Source organism: Mya arenaria, chromosome 3 (genome assembly GCF_026914265.1).
Source record: "Mya arenaria isolate MELC-2E11 chromosome 3, ASM2691426v1".
In the NCBI taxonomy this organism is placed as follows: domain Eukaryota; kingdom Metazoa; phylum Mollusca; class Bivalvia; order Myida; family Myidae; genus Mya; species Mya arenaria.
In genome coordinates this window covers 46,234,981-46,255,494 of record NC_069124.1, presented here as the reverse complement: position 1 = coordinate 46,255,494, position 20,514 = coordinate 46,234,981, and the positions used below count along the sequence as shown (strand labels likewise).

Genomic DNA, 20,514 nt, shown 5'->3' with positions numbered 1-20,514 from the left:
CAATGCATTGAAACTTACTTACTGAAGTACCACATAGTTTACAATTCATTTATTTTTGTAATTTTTTTCGTATTTTTCCATTAAAAAGATTACTAGGTATGTCTACCTAGTAGAATTTATTCCTTATGCGTGATTGGCTAGTCGATGTTATCACGTGATATTACCAATTTAGGTTTATAGTTTAAGTATCTCAACTGTTAATAGTAACCCTTCGTAGCACAGTGGATACAACACTGGACTGCAATTTTGGCGACACCGGTTCGAACCCAGTTTCCGACTCGATTTTTTTTTACCTTTTGGCATTTTTTTACAATTATGATATCAAAGAGTAAAACATTTTATTAGATAATTGTCTTGGGTTTCGTTACAGAATAAAACTTTTTTTGGTGCTAATCTGGTCCCTTTAAAGTCGAACAATAAGTTCTATAACACGTTTATGTGTCACACTTTAGTTTGGAAAAAAACAAGATTTTACGGTAAAACAAATTAAATTCGTGAATAGTTTTCTCTTAATAGTTATTATAACTACAAAAGTTTGTAATAATATGAAAAACCAAGAATATGGTACGAAATAAACATCTTCTTTGAAAAATAAATAAAGAAAAAACACACGAAAAGTCAGCATATGTAACAATAAAAACTTTGGAAAGTTGGAGTACTTATCTTTTATTTATTCGCGACATTGGTCGCCTGCTTTTACATGTTATTTTACGCCGTTTCCGGTTTGAGCAGGAAGTGCGCGCGTTCCACAAAGCGATTGTACACTGCCACCTCAAATTATTTATTTTTTTTAAATTAAAAAAAAATATAATAATTCCAAAATTATAATGCCAGAAATGTGAAAAATTATGTTTTTGTTTGTTTGTTTTTTTAATTTTATTTTAATATATATCATTTGAGTTTGAAAATCCGGTGCCAATGACTTTCAATGTCGTTTGTCGAATGTTGTCAGTTAAGCTAACTTCACACGGCTGATACAGACACTACTAGAAATACATTTGATCCAGCAGTATTTGGAAGATTGATGACCTTCCGTAAATGATTTGTTACTCGGCATTTTTTTAGCAAAAAAAAGTTTAAGGCAGATAAGCACACTTTAAACGTGCTAAACCAATTAAAAAACTGCCAGGTTCCATGTGAACATAAGGTATAATTCTGATTGTTCGGGAATCTTTATGTATTAAAAACCGCGGTTGCATTTTCCAAATAGTTGAATGTTTTTCATATAATACAGTTTGTAAGCACACTTAAAGATCCTAGTCACGAACTAAAAGTATTGTTTTTTAATGGAATTGAGAAACGTGTGAAATGTTCAGTCTTCAAGCGAATTTCGAAAGAAAATTATATGTAATAACGATGCTAATAAGATTTACAGTGTGGCAGTGTAAAGTTTACAGCGTTGCAGACTGGCATTATAAACTAAGCAGACTAACAGCTTGACAGACTGGCAGCGTGAAGTAATGACCGTGGCAATTTCACGCTGCAAGACTGACAAGCTGTTTGGCAGCTGAATTCACGCTGCCTGGCTGCCTGGCTGCCAGACTGCCCACTTCATGCTGCAATGCTGCCATTCCACCAGACAGCAAACTTCACATACATGTCAAACTGACGTTACATGTTATAGTTTGAATTATCTTATATTCCAACACTTGGAACTAGTCCCGCTGTCGCTCTAAATAAATCACCGGTTCTTGTCAACAGGCGTCGCTTACATGTAGTTTAATTAAAGGTAGCACTTAAGAGACCGTATTTCACATATAATTTATTACCTGTAAACTGGCTAAAGATAAAAATGACCTTTTAAGCTTTAGGGCAAGTAAAAAGGGAAGTTTATAATGAAATGCAAAATGTAACATGCAACATACCAATTTACATCATTGTATTTAAAATGAGCACAACTTTTGCTTTACCCTGTATGCATAATGCACCAGCCAATTCTAACCACGGCCCCCCAGGTCCGGATTATAGCGGGAACTATGACGTTCGGTCCAGCCAATCTAGGGTAAAATCCCCGCCCTGCGGGGACAAACTGCTGGTAAAATTCCGCCAAATGCCCCCGCACCCCGGGGAAATCATAGGTAAGGCCCATTTGCAGCTATTTTCGGCGTGGAAGCAAAACCGCCGCATTCACTCTGCACTGGGGGGTGAGGGAGCATTTCCTCCGGTATCCCCGGTGTAACCCGGACTTGAGGGGAGGGGGGCGTGGTTGCAACTGACTGGTGCATAAGTCAATTACAATTCATTATTACTAAATATAATAGTCATTCTGTATTGTAAAGCAGGTGTGGTATACAGGGTATCATATTACAGTTTCCCCTCATTCATTGCAATGGAAGGCACTTGCGACCACAACTAACATTTGGAGCTCCTCGGCCATATTTATCGAAAGCAACCTTATATGTACTTGGACGGTTTACATACTCAAAAAGTGCTACGTTCAAGTCCGCTGCAAGTAGATCGCGTAGTAATTAAACTTTATGACTTAACTCTTGGGAATCTTAATTATGTTTGCTACAATACACTTCGCTGGCAATCAATTTAAACTTAGGTCAATTAATACAACTCTAAAACACTTCATTTAATTAATGATATAATTCATACATTTACGAACTACTTGAACTGATGAACCTGAATACATCCGAGGTTGTTTTCGATAAAAATGGCCGAGGAGCTCCGAATGCACAATTAACTGATACAAATCCCGAATAATAAGTTCAGTCACCGGTCGGTCCTTGAAAGGAATTGAGTTTTAATAAGGATGAAAAACAATGATAAAAAGTCGTTGATTATACACTGTATATATGTCACGAATGGTACCAATACCCTAATATCACGAGCGGTACATACACCCACACATACACCCACATATCACTGGCGGTGCATACCTCTACATATCACGGGCGGTACATACACCCACACATACACCCACATATCACGGGCGGTGCATACACCCACACATACACCCACATATCACGGGCGGTGCATACCTCTACATATCACGGGCGGTGCATACACCCACACATACACCTACATATCACGGGCGGTGCATACACCACACATACACCCACATATCACGGGCGGTGCATACACCCACACATACACCCACATATCACGGGCGGCCATACACCCACACATATACCCACATATCACGGGCGGTGCATACACCACATATACACCCACATATCACGGGCGGTGCATACACCCACACATACACCCACATATCAAGGGTGGTACATACACCACACATAAACCCACATATCACGGGCGGTGCATACACCCACACATACACCCACATATCACGGGCGGTGCATACACCCACACATACACCCACATATCACGGGTAGTACATACACCCACACATACACCCACATATCACGGGCGGTACATACACCCACACATACACCCACATATCACGGGCGGTACATACACCCACTCATACACCCACATATCACGGGTAGTACATACACCCACACATACACCCACATATCACGGGCGGTATGTACACCCACACATACACCCACACATACACATACATATCGCGGGTAGTACATACACCCACTCATACACCCACATATCACGGGCGGTACATACACCCACACATACACCCACATATCACGGGCGGTACATACACCCACACATACACCCACATATCACGGGCGGTACATACACCACACATACACCCACATATCACGGGCGGTACATACACCCACTCATACACCCACATATCACGGGTGGTACATACACCACACATAAACCCACATATCACGGGCGGTGCATACACCCACGCATACACCCACATATCACGGGCGGTACATACACCCACACATACACCCACATATCACGGGCGGTACATACACCCACATATCACGGGCGGTACATTCACCCTCACATACACCCACATATTACAAGCGGTACATACACCCACATATTACAAGCGGTACATACACCCACATATCAGGGGCGGTACATACACCCACACATACACCCACATATCACAAGCGGTACATACACCCACATATCACGGGCGGTACATACACCCACACATACACCCACATATCACGGGCGGTACATACACCCACACATACACCCACATATCAGGGGCGGTATATACACCCACACATACAGCCACACATATCCCGGGCGGTATGTACACCCACACATAAACCCACATATCACGGGCGGTGTATACACCCACACATACACCCACATATCACGAGCGGAACATACACCTACACATACATCCACATATCACGAGCGGTACATGCACCCAAATTTCGTTCCACAAAAGCCACGAAAGTCTCTGTTCCATCCAATCATTTCAAAACGAGTGGCTTATCTCAGCACTATGAGATGGTCCGGGTAAGTTAGGGTCCCATTTTCCCGCGCAATGCATTTCCGCCATCTGCGTGTGCTGGTCCGTGCTATAGGCCATTTGGACGTGCTTTTCCGGTAGGTGGCGCTCTCGCGGCGCCCGGGCGTCCGCCGTTAGCAGCAGGGACGTGATAAAGGCAAACACAACTCCGGCACAACACAGGCCGAACGAATAGTGGAGTTCGCCATTCACATGGGAGCCATAGATCACTAGGCCAACGAGAATTAGCGCCGCTGGAAAATGAATTAAGTCATATACATTTAAATAGGTTTGCAGACGTTTTTGCAAGTAACAAACTGACTTACTCGTTTTTAATTTATATATTAATGTTGTGAATCACAAAAAGTTATTTACATTTTGACCAAAGATAGGTTCGAACAAAGAAATCAGTCCAAGGCGAACTTGTACGGATAAAGGTAAAATCACTAACACATAGATTGAATGAAAAAGGGCACTATTCAAAATCACAGGCATCTGAATCATTGTTTGTCACTAAAATGTTGTTTAAAACCATTTTGGGTACATACAATGAGATAAACAACACATCTGAAGATATTTAGTGTCTTTCATATACAAGTAACTTTTTTGTATATGAAAGACAATAAATATCTTCAGATGTGTTGTTTATCTCATTGTATGTACCCAAAATGGTTTTAAACAACATTTTAGTGACAAACAATGATTCAGATGCCTGTGTTCAAAATGCTATAAATGTGTTATCAAACCATTATGTACGTGGTATGTAGTTTTAAACCGAAGATCATATCCAGTGTGTATATATACAATGTGATAAATTACGTCACACTCGGCAAACCTCGTTACCGGCTTACGCGCGTGCACTCGGGTCGGATTTTTCTATCCGTACCGGACACACATGATAGATACTTATAGTTATATGGTAAAATTAACAGCACCTAGCCGTTTGGTTTCGAAATAGTTTTCAGTAAGGTTAAGGTAGTTCGCGTAGAGTTTTGTTTCCGCAAGTAGTATGCATAATCAGCATAATGTTCAATGAATGATAAACATAGCAACTGTTGTATTCATTCCAAAAGCGTTAACTTTTTATATTACTTCAAGCGCAAAACATACTCGATAGCGCCACCACTAGGGCAACAGCGCCACCACTTTTACAAATATGTGCATTTTTTTTCCTTTTTAAGAAGTGCTTATCAGGTTTGTTGTGTTCCGTCATAGGTACTTTACATAACAGTTATGTTTGCATGCGTGAGAATGTTCTTACGGGGTGTGTAAGCACCGAAATGTACTTGCTATGCAATCAGATCTCAAAATATGCACAAGTCCGATTCGGGAGAAAAGCTCCTGACACCACAGTTTGCACAATATTGAAACGGAATAGTAACCAGCCTACAGTAGAAGTGTTCTTACACGGTACCACATTCTCCGATTTTCGAAATATGTCCGTTAAATGAAATTATCAAATAAAATATAAATCATACTCACGTTTGTTCATGTAAACATTGGGCACAGCTCGACCACGGAAGTGTCGACAGCTCTTTTTCTTTGCACCACCGTAAAGTGGTGGAGCTGGCGTTTAGAGGCCATGTAATTAAGACAGAAGAACGGTGAAGATGAGTTAAGACCTGTTGAGCTAGGTTCATAAGGGATAAAAACTCAAACAGGCGATTGAATGCATACCTGAACTTAATGCTGCTATTGCGGAGAATGGTCGGAGGATGTTACAGCGGGCGGACTTCATCGTCAAGGCGACCAGAACAGCCGTGAGCACGAGACTGCACAATCCTACCGACTCCAGTATCTGCACCGTCCGCATCCAGTCTGGAAACGAACGAGTAAAGCAAGATGTAAAATGTTGATTGCTTTGTTATGACACCTTGGTATTAAACGTACAAAACCATGCTTCAGGCTGGAGACCTACTAAGTAAAAACGGGTACCCAAGACTCAAGAGGGTGTTACGCGGTACGCAAGCATTTGGCAATATTCGATGAGAAGGACTCACAAAATCGTTTAAAACTATTTAAAACTCAAGTTTCGAGAAGAAAATGAAGGAATTAGTATTCGTTACGCATGGGCTTCATCCCGATACTTGTAGTATAACGGTGCGTTCTGCTCCATCTACTTGCTGATTGTTAACGCAGTAAATGTTGTTGTTTTTTATTGTTATTGTTGCTGCTGCTTTTTTGTTGCTACTGCTGCTATTTCTGTTGTTGTTGTTGTTGTTGTCGCTGTTGTTTATTAAGCTTTGTCTGTGCCATAGTCTGCAGTTTTGCTCGACTCCGCCGTATGTCTAATCACAACTTAAAAGTGTATTTAAAAGTCCCAAAAGGGATACGATTTAAGTGAATGTCATTTTCAGTCTGCCTTAAGATAAAAAATGAGGCTGGATTTTTATTAACAGACAATGCATCAATGTGCACTGACCGTACCGAATTTTTATATTGATGTCGTCTACACAATTGGTACACGTCAGGGACGGATCAAGGATTTGACGACAGAGGATGCGTAACTTAGGGGCGTGTGCACTCCCTGAAAACGCCAATGCACGTTAGTGCACGTGGATGCATTGTTAATGGTGTAAATGTTGTCAATTATATACAAACACGATGAAATATGTAATGGTTTATCTTATTTTTTCATTATGATAGAGTTGTATCTATCATTTATAATTTTCTTTGGCAAATTATGTTTCGCGCGTTGGTTCCTAAATCTTCGTTCAATTGCTCCTGTTCTACTAAGTGCATACGTAAATACCATATATATAAGTAAAGTGAGATGGTATATAATTGTCGGCACTCCCTTTGAAGTAATACTTGCGCAATCGAAACCAGGCGGTGTTCGGTTACCAAAAATGATCATTCGAGTTTAAGCCGCTCTAAATTAATGAATCTTGTTTAATACCTGAAATACTTCCTCCGAATTTATCCACCTCAGCTCGCACCGTCTGCAACCCGAAAATAGGTTTGTCTGGCAAGTCCGTGCCCACATTCTCACAGCCGCAGGTACCCGAGCAGTAACAATGTTTCCAAAGCCCCGAGAAACTCTCGAACTGGAAGTTAAACAAGTCTATCCGGACGCCCCTCCAGTAGTTCGTGCTATAGCCGACTACGTGCACAACAGTCGTCACCGCCAACAACAGAGCACCCGTGCGCTGGGCGGCCGTCGACGAGGGAGTCGTACTGTCCATTTTGCCGTTTCTTTCGCAGGTACTACATACTGGTCAATTAAAATCTGGAAATAGTTATAATTATCTTCGTTATTAGGATACAGCGTCCATGTGGTGGGATGTATGAAATCCTTTTTACACACAGGAAACTTCTGTATGTTCACAAAGTTAAACTTAAATGCACATGTTCGACCACGCGTCCTGTCTCTTAACTCCAATGCAATACAATTATTATTTTAGTATTAATGGAGGTAAACACTGTATTGGAACTGAAATAACAACCTTGCTTGTTTTGAAGATCGATTGACCGGAATGCTTAAGAAATCAATACATCGAGCAACGCAAAAAAATATGTTTAAGCCTATTTCGGTCAAATCTATTCATACCTCATCATGAATGGGACAAAAAGACAAACTTGAGCCCAGTGTAACCAGATATGTTCTTTTGGTAACAATTACCGATGGATCAATAGCTACGGTGAATACATTGAATGCACAATTGAAATAATATATATATATATATATATATATATATATATATATATATATATATATATATATATATAAGAAGGCATTATATTGTTTTATTATAATACTCAGTTTACCAAAAGCAAAGTACGTACGCACTATTCTTAAGACATTGCACTACACTAAAAGACTTTAAAATCGGTTAAAATGTATGTACTTTGAAAATTATTTTGGTAAACAAAAAAACCCGACACAATTGAAATAAAAAGTATATAGAAGACATTATTATTGTTTTATTATAATACAAGTTTATCAAAAGTAAAGTACGAATCATAAAAACATGGCACTTCATTAAGAAACGTTAAAAACGGATACATGTACTTCTAAAATTACTTTTGGTAAACTAAAAAGTGTGAATTTCCTTGTGAATTCAATTTCATGCGTTTACTGAATTCACAAGAGGGATTGTACTGGGCTTGACATTTTATCATTTATCATAAAAGACAAATTGGAGCTCACTGTAACCAGATATGTTCTAAAGGGAATAAAAACCCGATGGATCAATATCTTCGGGCTAATACATTGAGCACACAGTTGAAATCAAATAAATATAAGAAGCAATTTTATTGGTTTTATTATAATACTCAGTTTAAACTTCGTATTAAAAACCAAGTCAGGCTAGGGTCAAATTCGATAACGTTGTTATATGAGGACAAACACGCCCTAATCATTTATCAATAGCAAAGTATACAGACTCTCTATTTTAGAGACTGCCACTTAACACTGAGCGAATTTAAAAACGGATTACATGCTCTAAATTATGTTAAATTCCTTGTGAATACATTTTCATGTATTAACTGGACTCGCTTTGGTGATTGTCCTGGGCTGGTATTCAATATTACCGTAGTCTTAATTAGATCTGAGAACGATGTAGCTAATCGGATTACTTGCTACTAATAATTGACCAATGGGGTAAATGAAGTACATGATGTAAGACTATAACTTATAGACATACATCATAGACTTCATTCACTTTGTAGTCTATAAAATTCACTAAAGTTGAATGTTGAACCACACATGGGCTGAATTTATCATAAAAGACAAACTGGAGCCAACTGTAACCAGATATGTTCTTTTGGGTACAAGTATCGATGGATCAATACTTAGGGGTAGTACATTGAATACACAATTGCAATCGAAATAAATATAAGAAACAATTCTATTGGTTTTATTATAATACTCAGTTTTAATTTCAGTATTAAAAACCAAGTCAGGCTAGGGTCAAATTCGATAGCATTGTTGTATGAGTACAAACACTCCCTAATCATTTATCAATAGCAATGTTCGAACGCACTATTTTTAGACATTGCAGTACACTGAGCGAATTAAAAAACGGACTACATGTACTCAAACCATTGTCACATCTAGCCGCGTTGTCACTGCGATTGCACAAAGTTGCTAAATTTCCTAGAGCGCCGTGAGTTCGCTGGAAAAAATGATATTTTTCATGAATATGGCGATGTCAGGGCGTTCTCACGGTGACCTTGAATTTTTATGTGGAGCTCCATGGCGATCTACCGCGTTCGCGACAAGTTCTATTTGGCGATTGACTGCGCTCACATTGTGCCTTCATGGCGCTTCCACTGCATGCAATCGAGTTGTCACGGCGCGGGCATTGAATGTGCACTGCGCTTTCACGGCGCTCACTCCGTGCTGTCGGCGTGTTGTTTTGAACTACCTATGAAAAAGATATCTCCATCAGCTCTCCATCCTTCCATTTGCTCTCGAACAGTTGAGACCATGTCTGTCAAAGGAGGGAAGGTGAAGAAGGCAGGGAAAGATAAAGCCCACCGCAAACAGAAGCAAGCCCACCACCATGCCGCACATTAACCATGATGAAATGAATGTTTATTTGCATATATCATACCTTTAAAATATTAGTATTTTATTGGGTTGGTTCCTTTTCATGCAAACGCCGATTTACGCGGTTAAAGAGCATTAGAATCACAATAATCGTCGTGGTAGCTCCGTACAATCGTTGCAAGAGCCTAATAAAAAAAATATAAAAAAGCGCCGTAGACTTGCCGTTTAGGCGCGGTTGAGACGCAGTGTCATCTCATAGAACGTCGTACGAACAACGTTCAAGCTCAACCGATCTGCACTGTGACCTATGTGCGGCGATCCTGTGGCGTAGGAGTCCTAACTGCGATGCTACTAACCCCATTGCGCTCTTATCACAACGCCGTGCGTTTGTTTTGTTGGCATGTTCAGTGTGCACGGCGTTCTTACTATCAAACAGCGTTGCAACGGCGATGCTTGCGATTGCAATTCCATGCATTAAATGAACTCACTTCAGCGATTGAACTGGGCTGTCATTCAATATTTGCGTATATAGAACTAGAACGATGTAGCTAACCGGATTACTTGCTATTACTAACTCACCAATAGAGCGAATAAGGTCAATGATGTATGATTACAGTTGAACCCCGTTGTATCGAACTCGCCTGGCTCGAATTCTCCGCCGGCTCAAACTAGATGTAAAGGACAGATTTATTTACTGAAAGTATACAATCCTGCTTGGCTCGATTTTTCTGAGGCTCGAGGTATTTTCGTAAAAGATTTACTTTATTATTGAATATTGAACCACACCTGGTAATCATTTAACATAAAAGATAAACTCGAGCCCACTGTAACCAGGTACGTTCTTTTGGGAACAATTCGAGGGGTGAAAGCGAAAAGGTTATATCTTCTTCTTTATTTAATGTCACTTAGAACCTTTTCGCATTCACCCCTCGAAATATACGGGTGAATACATTGAATACACAATTGAAATCAAAATAAATATAAGAAGCCATTATATTGGATTTATTATAATACTTAGTTTAAATTTCATATTAATAACAGTCTGGCTAGGGTCAAATTTCGAATACGTTGTATGTAGACACTCTCTAATCATAGTTCAATGGCAAAGTTCAAATGCACTATGTTTAAGACATGGTACTACACTGAGGGAAATTACACGGATTACAGGCACAAATTTATTTTTGATAAACAAAAAAAAAATGCGAAATTCCTTGTGATTTCAATTTCATGCATTAACTGAACACACAAAGGTGGTACTGGGATGAACATTTCATCGTTCGAAGCGCATGAGTGCGTTACTCATGCGTTTTTCGGGGTACTTTTACTTCAGTCTTTCAATGAGTAATTTTAGCTATAACTGAAATTGCCTGTAATGTTGTTTGTTAGTCTGTTGTAATGACTGTTGTTGTGGCAATAAAATGTGTGTATGCATGCGTGCGTACATGCGTGCGTACATGTGTGTGTGCGTGCGTGTGTGTTCAACCAATAATTTCAACAACAAAGTTTAAAAAATATTTATTGACATACAAGTATGCGTTTACAGTAAAACCATCATGCGCTTTTGAAATCTATTTTACAAGTTGTGTCCTATTGCTATTTTTTCCTAATACATTATGCCACATACAGCGAAGAGAACCAATTTCTATTGATCAACAATGGACATTTCTTTGAAAAGATCCCATTTCCAACTAAATATTGCAGGATGCATAAATATGCTAAGTTTCTACATGTACATCAAAAGTTTTATAATTATCATTGAAATCATTGGTCTGAAACCTAGTAGTTCCAATCTTTCTACAATTTTACATACATGTAGCTAGCTGTCTATACATTACAGATAAACAATGTGCCAATTAGTCAGAACTTCGCTAAAGTTAACAACGTTGTTAACCACATAGTTGTTAACTTTTAAAGCTTTACTGCTCTTGAAGTTTCATAGACACACATGCGATATGTGCAGTATATCTTACAAGATTTGAAATAACTGCTTCAACTGTGCTTGGTTTATTCAAAAATAAGAGCACATGATCAAATAGTTCAGCTTTAGAAGTTAACAACTTTGCCATTAGCACCGTTGTTAACTTTAACAGATTTCTGAACATTCAGCCGATTGCCAGACAAGTCAACTAGAAGAAACAAATACAACTTGTGTGCTTATTACTTTTTGGACAGCCCACGTACCAGTCTACCTCAAACATGGATGCCTCTCATAAAAGATCAAATCTTTCCACCATTTATTTTTTTATTATCCCTGAGTTGTACTGATATATATTTCTCAACAAATTCTTAAAATGAAGATAACAGAGTTAAAAAGTCAATGGCAAATCATTCAGAATTTGGCTAAAGTAAAAAATGTTGTAAATGTTGTTAACTTTCAAATCTGTATTGCTCATGAAGTATCATGGTTACACTTATGCTCTGCAGTGTTCCTTTCCTGATTTGAGACAACTTTTTTCGTTGTACTTAATTATAAGAGCACTTCATAGAATATGTCACCTCTAAAAGTTAACAACCATGTTGTTAATCTTTTGTTAACTTTAATCAAGTTCTGAACAATCAGCCCATTGATTATTGGAATTTGCAAGAAAAAGTTTTAACTACTTTAGTGATAACAACGTATTGTAAAAACGAAATGTGTGACCTTACTATATTTTGTTGTCCATGCATTGATTAGAAGGCATCACAATGTATAAATCCTGCATCATGTCAATATTCCAAACACGTTTCCAGGGAATGGAAACAAATATGTGTACAGTACAATAATTTGTATGAATTATAATAAATATGTGTAGTTAAGATTCGAACAGTGTTTTGTAAAATAGACTGAATTTGTATTAGAACCTTAAAATCAAAGTAGAGAATATAATGATTGCAGTTGTTGATTGCAGTTGTTGTTTTTCTAACATCGTTGTAAAAGGCACTTCTTAGAATAAGCCAAACTTCCTTACAAATGATAACTGATTCAACAGAAATCTGAAAAAATATTTCAGTCGCTAACAAAGGCTTGCTTTCAATAAAACAAAGCATCCCAACATTTTTAATTAGCAATATGTCACATAAATGTGATAAGTCTTTTCCAATTCTCTGTTGAATCAATGTTGATGACTCAACTGCAATTCTGTTTTGTTTTTTCGAGCATGTGAAAATTGAAGGTGTCCTGGACCAGCAAGCATGTACCATCTTGTGATGGTCAGTTTATAAATGGTGCTTGGTCTTGTCTGTTGCCAATCCCACAAGCAGGATCATGTTTCTAGCTCTTATCCTGATATTCCATTACAACAAAACACCAAGCCTTTGCTATTTACAGTATCTGTCTGCTTTCATCTTTTCTCGTCTGCAAAAATAAAGTCATATTATAACTACAGTACCAAGTTATATTAAGTCCCTAAACAATCAAGTTTCTCTATGGAATAACAAGACCACCGTGGAGCAAACACAAGAGCTCATCTGTTGTTTTTAAATCGAAAAAAGGCATGACTCAACAATTTTTAACACCAGAGTTCCGGGCCTTGCTGTACATGTGTTTATTGTCTCTGGCAACATGTTTAATGAGCGTCAATGGTTTTGGTTACCCAGGGCTTTCATTAACTTCTTACTGAATTATATTCACTATTCATGACCCCTACTTAACATACCTATCCCCTCCCTACCAACACCCTGTCCAGCACAGTGTTATGACGATGACCTTGTACCTGGGCATACTTTAACTTCCTTCTGAAATACATTCACTATCAATGACCCTTAAGCCCCATAGCTCTCCCCCACCCCTCAGCCACAAACCTGTCTAGCATGGTTTCATGGAGAGTCCCCTGTACCCGGGCCTTCTTCAACATTGTCTTGTCCTCTGATGAGATCTTAAGATGCCGGTCCTGGAAGCTCTGAAACTTCTTCCTGAAATGAAAATTGTCCTTTACAATGTGTGAACAGGTGGAATAGTGTTGAAGTTTATTCACAAAATGAACGAGGCTAAATTTTAACATTTTACTATAAGTTAACTTATTACCGGAACATCATTTTAGATTTCAAATTAAAAGACTAAATTTGAAATCAAACACATACATAACGGTATTAAGGATTTAAGTAAAGATTTATAGGAGGGCGCTGCAAGCTGTCTTTTTTTGGAAGAAGCCCTCTGCCCTTATGGAGACAACATGTGCTTTGTTTTGATTAAAATTTTATCAATTATTTTAATGAATACAAGACTAATATATTAATAGTTGAAACCTGTAACTTCTTCAATGAAACACATTTTTTAAATTTCCTTTTCCAAATTCATAATAATGCAACAATATGCCCTTTTTTCACCATAAGCACCATTTCTTCCAGACTTTTTATTAAAATTGAAAAAAATAGTCATAAAAAACACAATTTTTAGTTATTTAAAATTACTTCGCTTTATGACGTTAGTAAACATTGTCACACGCGCTTTTTGGTGAAAAGTACAGTAGTTAGTTTTCGACGTCTTTTTTAGAGAAAAAATATCTCTGCAAGCCTCATTACAGGCTTACGTGCATGCCCTCGGGTCGGATTTTTCAATCCGTACCTAGAAACACATGATAGACACTTATAGTCCCACCCTGCCCTATAAAAAAACCTGGCTAAAATCAAGGTAAAAAAGCTTGTTTATAATACATGTCTCACTAGTATCAGCACCTAGTCCTGTCTTACACATCAAACCCTTTCAAATAATACCTAACTAATATGAGGTCACCATGTAACATGTACTTAATGCACAGTGGGTACTTAAAATTATTTATTTTCCAATTACTAGTCCCATCACTTACACATAGTTGATTTCTGCATCTTTCAATGATCCTCTTTCCTCTGTAGGAACACCTGCTTTGGGATCAACTTCCAGGGATAGATTGCATCGGATCTGACAAACAGAGACAATGACATTCATGCATTACATTCATCACAACACAGATGATATTGGCGAAGATAAAATACCAGGTAAGATCAACAATGATTCTGCAAGAGTACAACATAACCCTTAGTAAACTTTTTTTTCACTGACCATGAGACAAAATGATCACTTCATGCCTGGGCTGGTATTCATATAACATCTTAAGTCATTTCCCAACTTGTTTTATCTCTCTTATCACATCATATCATAAGTTAATAATATCTGAAATACTTCATTTTCAATAGTTTTGTAAAAAAAATGCATACTTAAACATTATAAATTACTTAAACTTTTCATGTAATTTGACAATTATTTTTTTAGGAAATTGACTGAAGTTTAAAAATGACTTAAGAAGTCTTATGAATACTGCCTCTGCTATGTGAAGATCGATGTAAATTTTTCTAATGTGTGACCTTGACCTTTGATCTACTGACATAGGTCTTGCAAATGATATGCCATCTTCTTATGGTGAACATTTGTGCCAAGTAATTTTAAAATCCCCCAATGCAAGGCCATGTTTCATCCTGAATGAACCAATGACCCTTCAGTGTGGCCTTGACCTTTGACCTTCAGACATGGGTATTGCACCCGAGATGCTTGTTCTTAGGGTTAACATTTGTGCCCAGTTATTTTAAACGGCCCAGTGCATGATCAAATTACATTTTAGACAAGCCGAAACACAAGCAATTTTGACCAATGATTCTTCAGTGTGACATTGACCTTTGACCTACAGACATGGGCCTTGCAGGTGGCACATTGTCTTCCATTTGAGAACATTCATGCCAAAATATTATAAAACCTTTCTGATGCATGACCAAGTTACAGCCCAGATAAGCCTACATCAGACCGTCAGACAGATGCAAGCATGCCAATACATCAAACCACAATTGTGACTACTTTACACCACAAGCGAGCGCAACAATGAAACTGTTTAAAACATCGTTTTATACCTACATTAATCATTTCACTATCTCCTGCAACTTTGCTCAAACAAACAACATCGTCATCCTCGTCTGCAGAAAGAAAACATCCATTAGATCCACTCAGAGCCATCTTTCCCTGAAAACAAGTCAAACATATTTATAAGTACATTCACAGTAAACACTGGATATAACAAACTCCTCAAGGCTTTTCAGACATGTTCTTTATATCAAAAGTTTTTTATATCTATATAACAAACTAATTTCTTAAATTCAGAGATACAATCAGAGTTTGTATCTAACAAACTCTTTTAAAACAAAAAGACTTGTAAACACATGTAATATATGTTCCAATAATTAAAACCACATATCATGGCATTTTATTTTTTTCCAAATAAACTTCTTGATATTAAACTTTGCTTTTACATTTTACATTTTGTCCTTTATACATGTGCAGTTTCATTGTAGAATTCAATTAATACTCTGTGCAGAAGTGACTAGAAGATTGAAATATTTATGATCAAAGGCCAATAATCTGCAGCATTTAAGTAATCCAATATACATCACTGCAGAAAATAGAAAATACATTTTTCAAGCATGAAAGTTAGAAACAAAAATTAAATCTGAAAATTGAATAATAAGTTCAAATCATCAGCAGGACCCTTTTCATTATATGGCAGAAAGTTTTAAAAGAATGGTTAAAGAAGGCCTAATGCAGCCAGTAGTTTGTTTCTTTATTTTTGGATTCACAACATAAACAAATAAACTGACCAAAGATGAGAGTGTCGCTGTAATGTCATAAAATATCCACATGTTTAATGTTTTACGTCATGTTCCAAACATGAAAATAAAACAAATGTGATAACCGTTAAAATATCTGCAAAGAACATTAATAGTAGTCAAATTCTAAAATGTAAAAAAATATATAATTGACATACTAGATTCCAAATGTGAAACCATTTAGAACACTATCATGATTTCATGGAAGAAAATAAGAATACCCAGGCCTAAAGTCAAAGAAGCAAAACAAAAATAAGTGCACAAGCAGCCCAAACCCACCTCTTGGAAAACCGGTTCCCACTGCTCCTTGGTGCCGATAGCCATGGAGCGACCAACCACCATATTGCCTGAGTCAACACTGATGTATTGATCATAACCTGACTTAAACGCAACCTTTGTGTCATCTACTTTGACCGCTGTTAATATTTCCTCTGGCTCTGGTCCTCCTGATGGGAAAATTTTACAATTTATTTCATTCTGCAATGATAAACAATAAGATAAGCTATTTTGAGCTGTAAGTGTGAGTAGCAAGAAATTTCACATTTCAGAGGAAAAAATATTAAAAGGAAGATCAAAATTTAAGCTCAAGGCCTAAAAAAACTATCACATAGCAACTACAGGCCGAGGGATATGATTAACCTAACAGCTGTAGCCTTAAAACCATTATGACATTGGGAGGCACTTTAGGACACTAATGGGGGTCTAAGGGGTTGAAGCACTCAACAGCAGAAGCAAAACTGGCTTTTTAGAAACCCTTTCAAGGGCTCTCCTGACTTCAAATATTGAAGCAAACATCTTCTTGTCCAATAAATTCATTTTTTGGACCCTGGTGCAATTAGATCAGAGATTCCATGACATATCACATTCCTGCAACTACACTAATTTTTTATGGTAGAAATAATGCAGGTAATGCACCTTCTCTTTGTGGTCCAAGCACCAATCTGCCATTATCTTTAGCAAACATGTAGCGTCGCTCAGCCAACTCTAAACACACATTGCCTGTCACCTGGCCAAACTTAGACACTGTCCACCATCCATCTGAAACAATGTCATTTATTTCTTTATAAATTGTTTTACCATACTTGAAGTCAGTGAACATTTCTATAACCGCTTTTTATCAATAAATCTGTAAAATTCTGTTTTTACATTTGTATGTTTACATTAAACAACAAACGACAGACCACAAACCACCCTGTGCCTACTAGGATTCTTAACATAGTGACATTCAAATGAATATAAACAATATCTACATTGGCTTTTGCATAATAAATACAACAATGAAAATGCACAATGTTTACATAATGTAACAAATACAACAAAAATAAAAAATAAATGATATGCGCTGTTAGGTGTTTATCAATTTTCAATAAGTTTGTAAGTTTGCCAGTAATGTGTTTGATAATAATTGATTAAAAGAGGAGGACTAAACAAGAACAGCTAATGATGACTATAAAAACTAGGGGATTAGCTAATGAGTCAAACTTTTATTATAGAAGGTGGCTGCACCCTATACTTTTTTTTAACAATGAAGACCATCTTCTGTTCCTATCTGCTTTCTTAGAATTGATTGCTTTAGATCGTAATATGAGCTTTTAATATTTTTGTTTAAGCTTATTATACAAAAAGAATACATATATTTACTTAATATATCAGGCAGTTGAAATCTAAAACTACTTAAATTAAACAGATTTACATTGTTTTTGGCAAATTTATGATATTCAAGTTCTTCACAGTCCCATAGAAAGTGCTCTTTTCACCCTTTGCACCATGTCTTTATAATTCATGTCCAGTCAAACCACAATGGCTCAAACGCACTACAGTCATATCCTTCATTGGCCTCGAACTGAATATTAAGGACCAATCTCTTTATACTGAACATAAGCATTCCCTCTTGTATCAAATTTTCCCAGGCCCGTGGTATATTCGCTGGTCACCGGGAGTTCGAGCCAACAGGATTTGACTGCAGTCCTTAAATTCATATCTGTTTTCATATTAAAATAAGACTTAAGCAAATCCCAAGCTATTAATGAATTTTAATGCAATGAGTACATCATTTTTGAATTATGAACCGGCATATTCTGTCTATTATTGATTACCATGCAGGGTGACATCGGTTTTATCAACTCCACTGGAACCTGGAGTTTCTTCATCATCTTCATGCTTTCTTTTCTTACTCTTCTTTCTATAATAAAACATATTAAGTTCAATTATGTTCAAAATATTTCTATTAAAGTGACAATGAACTCAAGATATGTCTTGAAAATTAGTATACCAATTTGACATATAATGTTAAGGTACACTGCATCCATTGAACTGGTTCTATCTATCTATCTTCCATTAATGTCAAACCTGGGGACCTAAACAATTGTATCCGTAAATCCATCTGTTCAATTTGTTTGCCCAGTACAAATGGATGATGATTCATAAAGCAAGTTCGTAGCTTAACAAGGTGACACAATCACAACAATCAAGAAGTGCTGGGGAAGTCATTAAAGTGCTTTTTTTTTCTTGAACATGGTGAAAAAAATATTTATATATTGATAAATTAGTCTTAGTTATTTTTTGTTAAATGGAATAACAATGCATCCGAAACTAGCTTGTCCAATCATATTTCTATTAAGTGCTCTTTATTTCAATATAATAGAATCATAACTTGGTCAATGGTGCATAAAAGTTATGTAATATATACTTTTTGTGTTTGCTTCCTTTGAGTTTCAGTTTTCCTCCTTTCACAAATGAATACGAGTCAGACATTTCTGTTTTGTTTTCCTCAATTTGCAATATTTACAAATTGATATTTTATTAATATATGAACTATTCCCCTCAAAACAATGCAAAACAATGGATTTTTTTTCTTCAAATTCCCAGAACAGACGGCAGAGGTTAAAGCCATAACACATGCACATGCTTACTTCAAGTCATATTATGATTATCTGATATTTTCAAGGGGAAAAAAGAAAGCCAAATACTAGAAGTGTGCGATTGAAAAAGCAGTTAGTTATCAATACTGTGTAAGCATGCGACAACAAATGTTGACTTCGAACAATACTAACAAAAATCATGATATATGTGCGGATACTAGTAACTCCATGGCTTTATAAAATCATTTTAATAATTGCATCCGTAAATCCATTTATCTGATCAAGAATCTAGTTACTTTACATGATGCATTTCTAAGGGAACGAATATGAATTCTACCAAATATGGGGAGGGGGGGGGGTCAGGGAAGGGTAGTCTTTAAACATCGGTAAATTAGATTGATAATATCAGTTCAGCGTTTATGATAGTCAACAACAACACTGATTTTTTCCTCACCGACACTGGTAAACAATGAAAAAAATGTCCGTTCAGACTTATTAAAACAATTTCTCTTACTCATTTGCTAACAAATGAATCAATGGCGAAAACTTAAACATTTGCGTAGGATTTCCTTTTTGCTCGTGTAATTACAAAACTTAAGAAATGTTTGGGGGGTTTTCATGAAAATACCTACTAACCTACAATGTCGGACTATTAAGGAATATTTTATAATATCGAGTTCAACCCATGTAACCCATATTTCGGGAATGATAAATTTCGAAAGTATACAAACAAGCCCCGCATTGTTGTTTTTTGTTGTTGTTTTTTTTGTTGTTTTTTTCGACTCTAAACCTAACGACTTGCCAGTATGTTGAGGATTGATGGTTAATAAGGAACTGCCAGAAAATCAAGAATTCTTAAAGCCGTATACATATATAGTCATCTCATGTAATACCGACTTTGTGTCTAATTGTAATGAACATCCTTTTTGGCACCCTTTGTGTTGTTTATAAAAAAAATATATAAAGTGTCCCCAAATTGATATTTTTTTCACAATTTAGATAAAAACAACTAAAAATGGGCCATATGCCTGTGGAACCAGGGCAATTAAACATGAACGTTTATTTTTCCCGATCTTTCAGATATTTATCACTTAAAACTTTGGCTCGTTATAGTAAACATACTAACTTGTGCATAATTTAAGTCTCAAAGAAGAGTGTGCTTTTTTGGTGTTCTTTTATTCTGTCTATTTCAGGCAATGGCC

General features: G+C 36.9%; 2 protein-coding genes across 2 annotated transcripts; both read right to left on the bottom strand.

The window, feature by feature from the left end:
• Nucleotides 1–1,749: 1,749 nt before the first annotated feature.
• Nucleotides 1,750–7,836, bottom strand: LOC128225580 (uncharacterized). The gene is made up of 3 exons (XM_052935456.1): nt 7,251–7,836; nt 6,029–6,169; nt 1,750–4,605 (listed from the first exon to the last, which is right to left on the bottom strand). Exons 1-3 carry the CDS (start codon nt 7,534–7,536, stop codon nt 4,319–4,321), a joined length of 714 nt encoding a protein of 237 aa, XP_052791416.1. The 5' UTR covers nt 7,537–7,836; the 3' UTR covers nt 1,750–4,318.
• A 3,509-nt stretch (nt 7,837–11,345) lies between these two features.
• Nucleotides 11,346–19,259, bottom strand: LOC128225903 (protein FRG1-like). Its single transcript, XM_052935801.1, has 8 exons — nt 19,141–19,259; nt 18,548–18,633; nt 17,367–17,489; nt 16,731–16,897; nt 15,706–15,810; nt 14,630–14,721; nt 13,626–13,736; nt 11,346–13,179 (listed from the first exon to the last, which is right to left on the bottom strand). Exons 1-8 carry the CDS (start codon nt 19,203–19,205, stop codon nt 13,143–13,145), a joined length of 786 nt encoding a protein of 261 aa, XP_052791761.1. The 5' UTR covers nt 19,206–19,259; the 3' UTR covers nt 11,346–13,142.
• Between the last annotated feature and the right edge of the window lie 1,255 nt (nt 19,260–20,514).